Source organism: Xenopus laevis, chromosome 7L (assembly GCF_017654675.1).
Source record: "Xenopus laevis strain J_2021 chromosome 7L, Xenopus_laevis_v10.1, whole genome shotgun sequence".
Classification (NCBI taxonomy): Eukaryota; Metazoa; Chordata; class Amphibia; order Anura; family Pipidae; genus Xenopus; species Xenopus laevis.
The window spans coordinates 95,829,556-95,843,428 of record NC_054383.1 but is presented as its reverse complement, the minus strand read 5'-3'; the positions used below and the strand labels follow the sequence as shown (position 1 = coordinate 95,843,428).

General features: G+C 39.1%; 1 protein-coding gene across 1 annotated transcript in view; it reads right to left on the bottom strand.

Annotated features, from left to right (window-relative positions):
• LOC108696552 (Golgi integral membrane protein 4) overlaps window positions 1-9,352 on the bottom strand; it is a 109,988-nt gene extending 100,636 nt beyond the window's left edge. The window contains exon 1 of the mRNA XM_041569357.1: window positions 9,202-9,352. Within this exon, the coding sequence (XP_041425291.1) occupies window positions 9,202-9,271 (70 nt within the window). The 5' untranslated portion in view covers window positions 9,272-9,352. The remainder of the gene's footprint in view (window positions 1-9,201) is intronic.
• Window positions 9,353-13,873: the final 4,521 nt, after the last annotated feature.

Here is a 13,873-nt window from a genome sequence, read left to right as displayed (position 1 = left end):
TTTTCTGAATGTTACCTCTTTCGCCAGACTTGCCTTCACCAGCTCAGACCAGGCGAAGTGCATATATGTTCCTCATTCTTCTGTTACTTACATCATATTTTTTAGTGGAAATAGTTTCCAAAAAACGTTGGCGTCTTTTCCTTTTTTCAGAGTGATAACCTGCAAAAGGTTTTTGGGTAACTGGGTTCCCCCATACATTTTCTAACATATGGAACTTTAACTATACAGTGGGCTCATTGTAGGGCATTATAACAACTCTATTGTCTCTATTATAATTATTCTTACTTTTATAATGTTTGAATATATATTAAACAAAACTGTCTACCCCATAAGTGTAAAATAATATTTATTTATTATCTATGTGTTTTTCAGGTATTCCTGTAGGGTGTTAGTCTAACTGAAGATCCGTGCGAGGAGCCATTGGAGGAGGCTGAAATGACTTCTATATCAACATTGACTATATTATACGCCACTTTGGTCGTGTTAGGTGTATTTGGCAACCTTGCCGTAATGATAACTGTGACTAGCAATGCCATGAAGGACAGAGTGCTCCAGGCATCTGATCTAATTCTTGCAAACCTATCTTTTATCAATTTTCTAATCTCCATCCTGAGAAATATATTTGTTATTGGCTTCCAGATTGGCTTTGATGTTGTTTTCTCTAATGAATGGTGTAGGGTCTTTATGTTTGTATGGACCCTGCTCAAGTCTATGTGTTTATGGAGCACATTTGCACTAAGCGTTTACCACTATATAAGTATCAGGAATCATCACTTAAAATTGAAAAGGAATACTCTCAGGAACACAGTTAAAGCACTGTGTGGACTGTGGGCTTTCAACTGCTTGTATTATATTCCTTCTTTCTTGTATACAGCTCATGGGGATAGAAATTTGACCTTTACAGTACAATTAGTAAGCAGTACAACAAGACCTGCAATGGGTTGTGCATGGAACTTTCCTAACCCAGATATGAGCCTGGTTTATGTAACAGCTTCCTTGGTTTTACACGAGATAGTACCTATTATTCTAATGGTCAGTACAAATATAAGCACATTATACATACTCAGTCGCCATTCCAAAGTAATTTCAGCACAGAAGACCATACACCGAATAGCTTCTGAACGCAGAGCAGCTTTGGTTATCACTGCTCTAGTTATTCTCTTTGTGGCTTGCTGGGGAACCAATGTTTCCGCTGTTAATATCTACAACTTCACTGAGGGCTCCTCATTGTTTTTGCTGATCCTTGCAAATTTTGGATCTTGCACTTTCATGGCACTCAGTCCATTAGTTTTACTTGGAGGCCACAGTAAACTGCGTAGAAGACTGACGAGTTTATTTTGCCAGCAATGGAAAACTCAAATTATACCCACAGTGAATATGCCTTCTAAGTGTAAAGTTACCACTGTGCAATTTTAGAATACCCTCAGAATACAATTGTGAATATGAAGGGGTTTACAACAAGGTTTCTCAGCTACTGTCTTGTTGTGGATTGTGCTGATTGTCTCTGGGTCCCTTTATGAATACTATGGTATGGGGCAGATTTATCAAGGGTCGAAGGGAATTTTCAAAGTAAAAAAATTCGAAATCCAAAGTAATTTTATGGCTACTTCGACCATCGAATAGGATCCTACAACTTCGAATTTACTTCGGCTGCGATTCGAAGTAAAAATCGTTTGAATATTCGACCATTCGATAATCTAAGTACTGTCTCTTTAAAAAAACTTCGACTTCAATACTTCGCCAAATTAAACCTGCCGAATTGCTATGTTAGCCTATGGGGACCTTCTACAAACTTTTTCTAAGTCTTTACACATCGAATAAAAACCCTTCGATCATACGCTTAAATCGTTCGTATCGTTCCATTCGAACAATTTAATCGCTCGATCGAACGATTTTTAGTCGATCGTAGGATTGCCAAATTCGGTGAAAAAACTTCGAATTCGATGGTCAAATTTCGATTTTTTTTTGTACTTCGAAATTCGACCCTTGATGAATCTGCCCCCAAATGTTGTCATAGTAACTCAGAGATTGATTAAACAATTTGCAAATCAATGAAGAAATGTACGTACGCCATACAGATGGAAGATTTAGATGGAAGCTTTTGACTTCTGGGGTGCAATGCAACTGCAGATCACTCATAATTAATTGCAGCTTTGAAATATATCACTATCACCCTTATTTCTTACAATCAATATTATTTAGAAAAAGAAAATCAACATTGGGAGGCACATTTATCAAGGGTCAGAATTCGAATTCATATAAGTTTTTTAAAACTCCCATAAACTACCATAAATTTGAAATTGGAGCAATCTAAATTTATAAATAAAATCGAACTTTCTCATCTTAGACAAATTGAATTGACCCAAATCTAATTCGATTTGATTTATAAAAACTCATTACGAAAAAATCTTGACTGTCAGGAAGGCTGCAAACATCACCAAATTGATCCCTGGACCTCTCCTATTCAAGCAATTCAAGGTTTAAAGTGGTGAATAGTCGAATTTGAGTTCTTAAAGGGCCCGAATTTTGATAAATTTGCGAAATTTGAATTCAAACTCAAATCGAGTTTGGATAATTCACAATTCGAGTTTTCATTTTGACCCTTAATAAATCTGTCTCTAACTGTATCATAATTCCATGGTCCACTGACATTGAACTATGTCCAACAATAAAACAAATAGCAATAGTATATTTTATTCATTTTTTAATAAGCCAGTTATTTTTAGTATACAGCTTACAATAACATTGCATGGTCTTTCTATATCTGCAGTAAGCTTGGTTTGAAGTTGAGCACAAGTACAGCAAATATTCAGATGTGTCCGATCTGTCTTTAAGAATGGGTAGTGTATATGAAAGTGGTCAGAAAATGAAAATGGCTGATAAGCAATGTAAATACATAAGGAAAACAACAGATGACTAGAATAAAATTACATTCTGTGGTCCTTGACTATTTATATGTGATTTTACCACTTTTATATTTGTTATTATATGTAATTCTTTACACAATTCTGGTGGTTTCCCTGTATAGGTCCTTTTGGCCGGTTCACATCCAAATTGTGAACTAGTAAGGCATTATTTTTTTTATTTCCATAATGTAACTGCTGTATAAATTTCTGTTTCTTTCTGAATTGATGGACATGTAATGCTTTAGTATCCTTGTTCTTACAAACATTTCTTATGTTAATACCTCATAACAATGCTTGCTTACAATCATTATGGACCATTACTTTGAGCTAGTGGATATACAGTATATGTTTTTCCCTTTTCTTCAGGGTTCTGTCATGTATGCATGTAAATTGGTCACACGCTGCTGGCTATTAACATCTTACAGAGGCATTAGGCACTAAATGTGGTGTTCAATGTGTCCTGCACATAAATAAAAAAGGGATCCTTCCCTTTCTGTAAGTGACATAGCTTGGTTAGAGTTTATCTTTTTTGCACTCGTGAAAAGCCATTGATGTGATGTGAACCTATTTTGAACAGACATCAAAAACAGGGAATTATTATAGTACAAACAGTTACAGTAAATGCACCATGAATACAGGTTATTCTGTGGCAGGCATGAAATTGATACATTGCACAGTTGAACAATGCGTAATTTGAGAAGATATCTGGCCAAAGAATCTGTTGGAGCTTGGAGCCCATTTTGCCCTGCTCACAGCAGAGTTATAAATATGCCCAGTAGCCTTACCCTATATAGTAGACCCAGGGCAATGGGGGCTTGGACCTGCCATATACTCAGCCTTCACCAACCCTGCTTTCTGCTGAATCCTTCCTGCACCTGTTCCAATCCTTTTATTGTGTATTGTGGAGTGGTTGTATTGGCCTGATGTGAACAGTGCCCAAAAATGTTTATGCAGGAAGGGGCCTGGCAGAATCGACCTACACCACTGCATATGGCATTCAGCTGTTAATCCAGTTGTTTCATATTTCCAATCAACAAACAGACTCTTATGGTCAGCTAAGAGCTGAGCATTGTCCAATGGTTTCAGTGTTGGGAACCAATTATGGATTATAGAACATATTTACAGATGCTGGGGGTCTACAGCTTGCCAGAAATCAGCTCTGGGCAGTTGGGCAGCTCTGCTCTACAATTAACAATTATTCCAAAATCAAAATTCCTAAATGAATTGCTAATCTGGCCAAAAATCAAGGAAAAACATAAACTTGATTTTTTTGCAAAATCAGCCTCTTGTGCCATATCTAATGTATTATTAATACCAATATATAAAATCACAGTTTAACAAAGAATATCTAACCATAGAGGTAAATAGAAAGTGTCTCTTTAGCCAGGGCTGTAACTACAGAGGAAGCAGACCCTGCAGCTGCAAGGGGGCCAAGGAGGTATATGGGGCCCATAAAACCCTAACTAATGAGCAATTTCAACATATATTGCTAAAACAGGACAACCTCTGGATAATGAACAAAATCATAATTGCGTTGGGATTTTTGCAATAGTGTTTTCTTCCTAAAATCACATTTTCTTCAATACTGAGATGACGATTTTTCAAGATTTTTTTTATAAGATAAAAATCACTGGGAAAAAATGCAATTGTGGAAAAAAACTGAAAAGAGTTAAGAAGTGATTTTTTTCTAGTAGTTTCAAGTATGCATTATAGCAAAATAACCCGACATATATATATTATTATGCTGGAGAAGATACTGTATATTTACTGCTGTTCCCCAGTCACGTTAATAATACACAACCCAACTCAAATGAATAGGCACATTCAGCCAATAAATGGTATTGTGAATTGCAGCTACATCTGACCATTTAACCTGCTGTACTTTATTCCAGACTCTCCAAGAATTATTTAAGCAATTGTTTTAGATCATCACATTTTCTACAAAATGTTCTGTCCTTTATGGATTTTACTGAGTAGCATAATACTTGATTTACATTTAGAGTGAATTCACGCTGTGTGACATCAAAGAACAATATGATCATTGAACCTCTAAAATAAATGTTATTTTTATCCGCACAAGCAAAATTAATTGGAAAACAGAATGTTTTTTTCTATTATATCAAAAGTCAACAGTAAAGGGAGAGCTGTCAGTAAGGCTCTTACCTGTTACACATGTGCTTTCCTTTATATCCACCTGCCTGTGGCTGGAGAACAACCACCTAAGGTCACTTCTCTTGGGTATACCGCCCAATACCTTTATGGTCTATGTGGCATCATAATTACAATATAAGTCCTGAAAAATGAAAATGTGTACTGTTTCCAGTTTTACAAACCTAATAACTAGGCCATCAAACAAAGGAATTCGTTGTTCAGTCACTCTTCCTCTATGCCCCTGCACATTTACCAGGCTTCCTGAATTGATTGTTTGACAATGTATTGTATTTGAACGTTTGCTTCCAAAACAGTATGGATACAGAAATTAAAGGCTACTTGCTTTAAAGAACCTTGTCTTCGAGTGACAGTTTTCATACATGGATTTGTGGTGGACCATTAGGCTGAGCTGCATAGTTCTCTTTATACTGGATACGGAGTAACAGAGAGCCTTTTGTGTAAAGCTGTTTTCTTCCATTTGCTCTTTATTTGTAAATTACATTTCTCTAACTGGTTTGTTCTGTAATTGAAGGTTACAGGGCCATGGATAATTTCTCTGTGTGCTGAATGTAAGTGACTTTCTAAATTGGCATAGTTGCTAAAAGACTTTATTGCCTTTATGTAGTGAGGATACTATTGTGTTAATATTCTGTAGAAGAATAAACAGCCTCAGGACTGCGTGTGCTTTTATGCTTAGGAACATGGTTCAGGCTATTGTTCTATTTTTGTTTTTTTTATGTTATTTGTTTTCATTTTGTTAAGCTATATAGACAGACAGGAATTCACTGCAAATTTCCACGTTTGGCTGCAAGCAAATTAATTTGTGAAACTGCGCGTCAAAATTGGTGCACGCGTCAAAATTGTCGCGCATCAAAATTATTCAGATGCCCATTGACGAATGCATTTGGATCAAATAGTCGCGCGTATAAAAAATGTCGCTCAAAATTATTTTGACGTCCATTGACTTTGAAATTTTTCAGCGAAGCAAAACGCTACAGATTCGCCCATCACTAGTTATAACAAATATCCATCATATCTATCCATCTATCATTTATCTATCTGTCTGTCAATCCCTCTCATATTGATCTTTAATTTTCTTTTTCCAGGATCTTGCCTAAGCAGCAGTCTATGTATGTTATTACTGCAGCTTGGTCTCTTTTATTTGCCTTCTCCTGTCATAGACTATTTTAGGTCTGATGTAGAGATTAGGGAAGATTGTAACATACTTACCGTGATCTTCCTTTCCTGTACGAACTCCATGTCAGTACTTACTGGGTTAGCCCCTCCCCCATGCTCCCATCAGAAGGACCCTCCCCAAGTCTTTAAAGACCGGCCACACCCACCTACCGGCGTCTTTGTAACAAGCTTCTAAAATCACTTGAAAAAGGGCGGGCCGTACTGACATGGAGTTCGTACAGGAAAGGAAGATCACGGTAAGTATGTTACAATCTTCCCTATTCCCTTTACGAACTCCATGTCAGTACTTACTGGGACGTAGCAAGCTAGTATTTTCCCAGTGGGAGGGTAATAGGCTCTTAACAAGAATCTGTAGCCATAGATGGCAAGACTTTGAAGAGACCAATCATGCAACTTCTATAAGTGAATGTTAAGATTCCCGGTGAAAGCTCAAGAATAAGTGACAGGGATAAGAATAGTCTTATATCATAGGCTCTATACCCCAGAAAAAGAGACGTTAGCCCAGCGTCAGTGTGAGGAAAAGATGAATTCCATAACAGCTTGACTCTTCCAGAAGAAAAAGAGAGAGAGGGATGAAGACCTCCCTTCACCTGGCAAACTCAACAGTTTAAAATACTTACTCTCCTACTCACCAGAAAGCATCCATCACATGTATGCTTAATTTCAGTGCAGATTTGTAAAGCACCTGTAAAAAACACTTGGTAGGAGTTAGAATCCCAAACAGACCCCTATGTATGTGTGGCCTGTTTAGAATATAAACAAAAGTGCCGGGCATAAAATGCACAATGAGGCATACTTGAGGCATGTACTATAATGCCTAACTATCTGATTGGCTAGCAATTAGATCTGCTCTAACTGGAAAGCAAACCCAGAGAACAGGGACATGGGAACCTGAAACTTATCTGGGGTGAGAATTACTTACTCCGTGTATGATCCTTACGATGGAAACACTGGTACCAACCTCTAGAAGATAATGCCAGATGGAGACAGGGCAATTACCTGAAGAATAAAACCCCAGTTGGATGGCAGAGCATAGCCTTGTGAGACATAGAACTGGTAACCCCTAGAGGATTTCGGAGTCAGAATAAAATAACCCATTACACGCTACAGCTAACCATTGGTTAAGCATTCATTCTGAAGGTATTGGCTTTCTTAGGATAAGCATACTTCTCGGATGATTAGACGACTTAGTCTTATATAAAGCCACCATAAGTGATCCTTTAGAGACCACCAACAGGGTGTAGAGCCATGGTGCTAGCATGTATTAAGCCACATGTATTGTAATGGCAGATTATTACATAGGCCTCTGTTGAGGACCTAGAGATACTGCTTTCTGAGAGTATACTGACCAACCCCAGAGCTCCAGCTATGGATATTGAATAATACTGCCTATTTGACCGGAATAAGGAGCAAACTGCCTTGGCCCTCCAGTAATGCCGACAGTGAATTGCAACACAAAACAGGGAAAAACTTGCAGAGAAGGGCCCCAAACATTGTGTTGTACAATTAATACCTGTAATCCATATAGCAGACAGGCTTAGCCGTTCCTGCTGTGTATATCAGAAACAATATGTAAACTCACCTAGCACAGGGAGAACATCAACCTGATACAATTCCATGTTTAATTGAATTAAATAATACCTTAACATAGAAGAATGCATTGTATTATAAGACATTCAGATGTAAGTGTATTAGATCCTGCAAAGCAAAGATACAATCACAGCAACATGTTATACATAGTTTGAATTAGCTGCTGTTTAGAGCAAGCATACAGTATATCAAAGCCTAGCCGCCAGCCCAGGGATGCATTCATAAGGGCTACTGGTTCCAGGAGAGCAATACTGGAGAGCAATACTGATTCCAGAAATAGCAAAAACCTCAGCACATCACCTCACAGAACAAATAGCAGCATTCATTAGGGCTATTGTTGTCAGGTATGCAAATGTACAGGACTCAGTACACTGTAGTTTTGCATAGGATAGTGTTAGCCACTAGAACTATTGGAATAAAGTGAGCAATTAGCCAGAACTCAGCATACACTGCTGGTTTCAGGTGAGCAAAAGGTCAGAGCCTTGCACAGTGCAGATCAGCAAAGGATTAGCTCAGTACACTTCAGAACAGAATATGAACATGTTCCTTACCTGTAGCTCCTAACGCCAGGCTGTAAGTAGGTCTCTAATGCCACATATTGCAGGACACCAGGTTCATTGTTAACAGGCCTCACAAGTTTACTGATAGCAGTACTTACCAGAGGCTGCTGGACGGAGTTTCCAGTCTGCAGAGTTAGAGAGTGGGCGGGGCCATCTCCACTTGCTATAGCTGGCAGTTGCACAGGAATCACCTGATTATACTCAGCTGGTGTCTGCACATACAGAGGAATCCCATAATTGTGTTCAATGGGGGGTTCACTTTACCAGTGGAACCCGCTGATTAAACTCAGGTGCTGTCTGCAGAAGCAGGTAACCAAAAGCAACTGCTGTGGTTACACAGAGGCAAATTGGATAATTGGTATCGCCTAACAGAGCCATGCACCGTTTCTAGCTGAAACCTATAAGGCGGACATTTTTTTTTTTTTTTTTTTTTTTTTTAAATGACCTCCACCTTAGGAAAGTCTGCTGAGGGAGGCAGCTGGCCATGGAACCTGTCCTCCATTTAAAAGACAAGAAAAACAAAAGAAAAACAGGAGGCAGTAAGGCTCAGGCCCCTAACTAATTTTGCCTAATAATTGGCTGACCCTTTAACTGCCGCCTCCCTCGCCCATCCGTAAAAATAAAGGGTGTGTAGGGGCCACATACACCACTGCCCCTGGACGCCTTTTGGGCAGGTCAGGAGGGCACACCGGATGGGGGGACAAGCACTTGCCGTCGAATGCTCTGACAGCAATACAGAAACGCAACTGAAACACAGGCAGACCAGGAGTAGCAAACATTGCACACCAGTGCCTTACCTGATCCAGAAGCTGAAGCACAGACGACTCCAGGATATGAGGCCGAGTGCTGGGGAACAAAAGGTCCCATGGACCAAAAACCCCTGTCCCTAGGACGCCTTATGGGCAGGCCTATGCTTTCCCAAGGTTAAAAGAAAACCATTTTTGCTTCCGATGAGAGCAAAATGAGAAGGAAAAAAAGACGCCGGTAGGTGGGTGTGGCCGGTCTTTAAAGACTTGGGGAGGGTCCTTCTGATGGGAGCATGGGGGAGGGGCTAACCCAGTAAGTACTGACATGGAGTTCGTAAAGGGAAAAGAAGGTTACCAATATGAGATCTATTATCTGTTATAAGCTTTGGACCTGGACATTTCCAGATACGTTTATTTTTTCACCATAATCTGGAGCAATATTATTATTGCAAAGAGGAAGCAAATCAGTCAAAACTAACAATTGTTTGCTTAAATAGGATTCTGTGGCAAATGGTATTCCAGTATTGTGAAGCTTTCTGGATAGTGGATTTCTAGTACAGGTATGTGATTGGTTATCTGGAAACCCATGATCCAGAAAAGCTCTGAATTATGGAAAGATTGTGTCCCAAAGACTCCATTTGATACAAATAATTCAGTTATAAAAAGGATTTCATTTTTAATAAAACACTTGATCCAAACTATGATATACATAATCCTTATTGGAGGCAAAACAACTCTATTGTGTTTATTCAATGTTTGCAGGCCCAGATTTGTGGAAAGGCCACCTAGGCCCGGGCCAAGGGCGGCAGGATTTTAGAGGGACTGAATGCTGCCCAACCACGCCCAAATTGGTTCAAAAACACTGGGGATACAATCATATTTTACATTTCCCATGCACCAATCCCCATTGCTCCAGTCCAGACGACAAAAATTTGCATGAATAAAGGGGAGGGGACAGGGGTGCACACTATGTAAATTTTTTAGTAGAATTAAGGTAGGAAGATCCAAATTACAGAAAGATCCATTATCTGGAAAACTCCAGGTCCTGAGCATTCTGGATAAAAGGTCCCATACCTGTAATGGATTTTATACCTGTATCATAGTTTATGTAGATTGTGTACCGAGAGCAGGCTGTTTTAAGTGATGTCTGGCAATTGCATCAATGCCAATTTCAAGGACTACAGCAGAACATTCTTTAACCTGTGTCAGAAAGTAATTTTCGAGAAAATCAATGCTTTTAAGATGACAATATGCTTTGTTAAAATATTTCTGCACTCTGATTCAGCCTACTACAGGGATTTAAAAGTACACATAATTAGAATATTTTCGAAGGCCTTCCCATAAAAGGACCAGCCCAGGTAAAAAAAAAAAGTCTTCAGACAACAAGTGAAAAAAAACTGAATGTATTTGAGCACATTTATGAAATTATTTTCAGATATGTTTTTCCCCATTAGAAGTTTCTGAGCTTGTTCATCAATATAACATTTTCTGAGCACGTTCATCAATACAACATGGCCTCTTATATTTCCAAGCCTTCTGCTATTTGCTCTCTATAAATAGTTTGTAGGTCTTCTGGGAAAATCTTTAATAATCAGTAAATCCTAGGCTTAGTGAGACAAAAAGACTGACAAACTAATACCTGTATACTAAGAAACACAGTGACATTAATGGTGATATGAGATGGATCAATAGTGCCCTTCTTTTTTCCTCTTCATTCAAGAATTTAGACTACTGACAATATATATTGTATAATAGGAATGTATGACTCTATGTGAGATCTATAAAACTGCAGTACAATCAATACTACCTTCACAGTATTTAGGAAAATATTCTATAGGTTTTTGTTTTCCTTACAATCATCATGACGGCCTGGGTGTCACCAGTAACCAATCAAACAGCAGCAATCATGATCACAGAGCAAGCTCCAAAGATCAAACTAAACATTCATTTAAACTTCGTTCGGGGATTTTCATTCATCTCAAATGTAGAATTACAAATCCTTATTCAAGAAGTGCTAAGTCTAAAGCAGACCCTTCTCCAGTCCTCTTGATCATTGTTCATAGTCCCACCTTCTGCTGGATTCTCCTCTACAGCAGCCAAGGGAACTTAATTATAATGTCTTATAAGTTCTTATTCAGTCATACTGTATGTGATAGGCTTGGATTCTTTCCTTTCAAAGGCAAAGGGACATCTCCATTCCTTCTGTCTGTCTCACCCGTTTCAACCATTCTAACAGACGGTCTCAACAGAGGGAAGGAACCATTTACCTATATCCAGGTTTCTATGCATAACAAGCAAAATATATATTTGTTATTACCAGGGTCGGACTGGGGGGCTCACTGGGTTCCAAACTTCTGGGGCCACCCCGCGCGAACACTGGCGCAGATCACGCATTTGTGAACTTCTGTGAGTACCGCGCATCATTTTATTGGGGCTTGACGGATTGGGGGAATGGCTATCACTGGTACATGTGCTGTGCAGAAATAGAAAGTAATCAGCAGCCAAAATAAATGTAAAGGTTGTTCTCATAGAAATAAAGAATGACCATGAAATATGCCAAATGTTTAGCAGCATGAGGGCCCACTGACACCTGGCCCTCCGGGAGTTCTCCTGGTGTCCCGGTGGGCCAGTCGACATTGACTCTAGGTAATTACACCTGGTGAAAACATTTTTATTATCATACCTCCTTTGTCTTTGTCTTTGTGTTGCCTGTGAAAATGTTTTGTGCTGCTCAGACACCATATTACAAGTATTTATAAAACTTACAGTAAATGATACACTTTGTCCCAACTCACTGCAATGTTTCTTCATTCAGTAACTGCTTAGACATCCCACTATGCTGCACAATAAAAACCGCCTAGATAGTATCTCAAAAATTAGTATATTTCTTTTTTTTTTAAAAGGTATTGTGTTGAGTTACAAACATGAAGTATAATGTGCAGCACTTTTGAGTAGTTAGGGGCCCCTGAAATGGTGCATTTCAGTGAAGAGAAATACCATAAAACTGTCATCTTGGGCATTCCTCTGGGCTTACCAGAACTCTGCTGTAATATGTAAGTGTAAAGATTCCCTTTTGGTGTACTTATCTAGATGTGCCAGAAAGAATCCAAGTACAGGTATTTCATTCTAGTGCTCTGACATACACACAAAACTTCGAAAGTGTAGCCACATTAACAATAGATATCACTTGCAAACAGAGATCAGAGCTAATGTACTATTCCATGTTCTGAAATAAATACAAGAAGCAGTGCTGTTGGTTCCCTTTACTACTCGTTAAGATTTCATAATATTGAATATTTTAAGGTACTAACATTTAAATTTTAATTTAATTTGTTTCTCTCCTAGGGCTGTATATAAGTCCGATGCCACCCTAGGCACCTAAACATGTCCCCTACACTGTCCACATCACTTCCACCAACCAATTGCCTGCATGATACCTTTATCTATAATACCCTCATTCATACAGTATGTCTAAACTGCTCGTCTTGCTGTCAAGTCTATATAAATACCCCATCTAATCCAGCTGCAACCCAGTATAACTTGGCTTTGTTATCATCTACTAAATTAGTAGATTCCTCCCTAATTCCAGGGAATTTTAGACAACTAAGGTAAAAGAGCATGAGATGATGATTCTAAAACAGAATTTAGTTGCAGATCTGCATCTAACTGGTTTTCTCTCTAAATATTCAATTTACATGGCTTCCTTAAACCAACACAGACCATCAAGGCCCTTCTAAACTGTGGGGCCGGCCATTTTCCAAAGGCCCAAAGGGAAGAGTTGTCCAAAGGCCAGTTAGGGTGAGATTTGGGAAGGAAGTTTATTGGCTCTCAGTATTACATAGGTTCCTATATGTCCTATGGAGGATAGTAGGACTGCTATCAGTTATATGTTGTTTCAGTTTCATTATTAGGAACCAAGGAGAAACATAACCAATGCGACCATTTCCTGCACTATAAGAGCCTTATTCTAACTTCTCTCCCTCCCCCTCTATATGTTATCCCTGCCAAATCCCTAGCCAAATACCCACAATAAAGATACACACAATGACTTTGTGGTTAATCTGTGTAATCCACAGCTTTATTAATAATTAGATAAACTGCGCTTTTTGATCGCAAGGAAGGCAAAAAACCTCTGAAAAGCGAATTTCCTTCACTAGAGGGAAAAATTCCTTCCTGACCCCTTAAAGGCGGTTGGATTTGCTCCCACGATCAATACGCCACATTGAATTAAGGGAAGCGGAGGGTGGGGGGAATATGGTAAGGAAAGGGACTGCGGTGAAAGGATGAGAAAGAGAAGTGAATATGGCAGCATAAACATGGGCACATTTAAGCCGTACGATGAATGCTGCATTCCTTTCCATTCCATTGGACTTCGAGCAGCCTGCAGACCCTGGTATTTGCAGGCTAAGGGAAGGAATGAAAAGGAATGCAGGGTCTACCAAGTGGCTTAAAGGAGTTCCTGTGTATAACACCATATTTTTGATAAAGGGGATGAACCACTGGTGGAACTACGGTGGCTAAAAGCACCGCTGGTGAAAATGCAGTGGAAGAAAGGGGGCATCACTGGTGGAATTGAGATGCCCTATACTTACTGCTGTTTCCTGAGGATGTGGTGCCTAGACTGAGGTGCATCGGTATTTGGTACCGAGGAAACTGCTGGTGGTGCTGCTATCATGTGCCGTTTGTGAGTTGTTTCGAGGACCATCTGTAAAACCAAACAAGA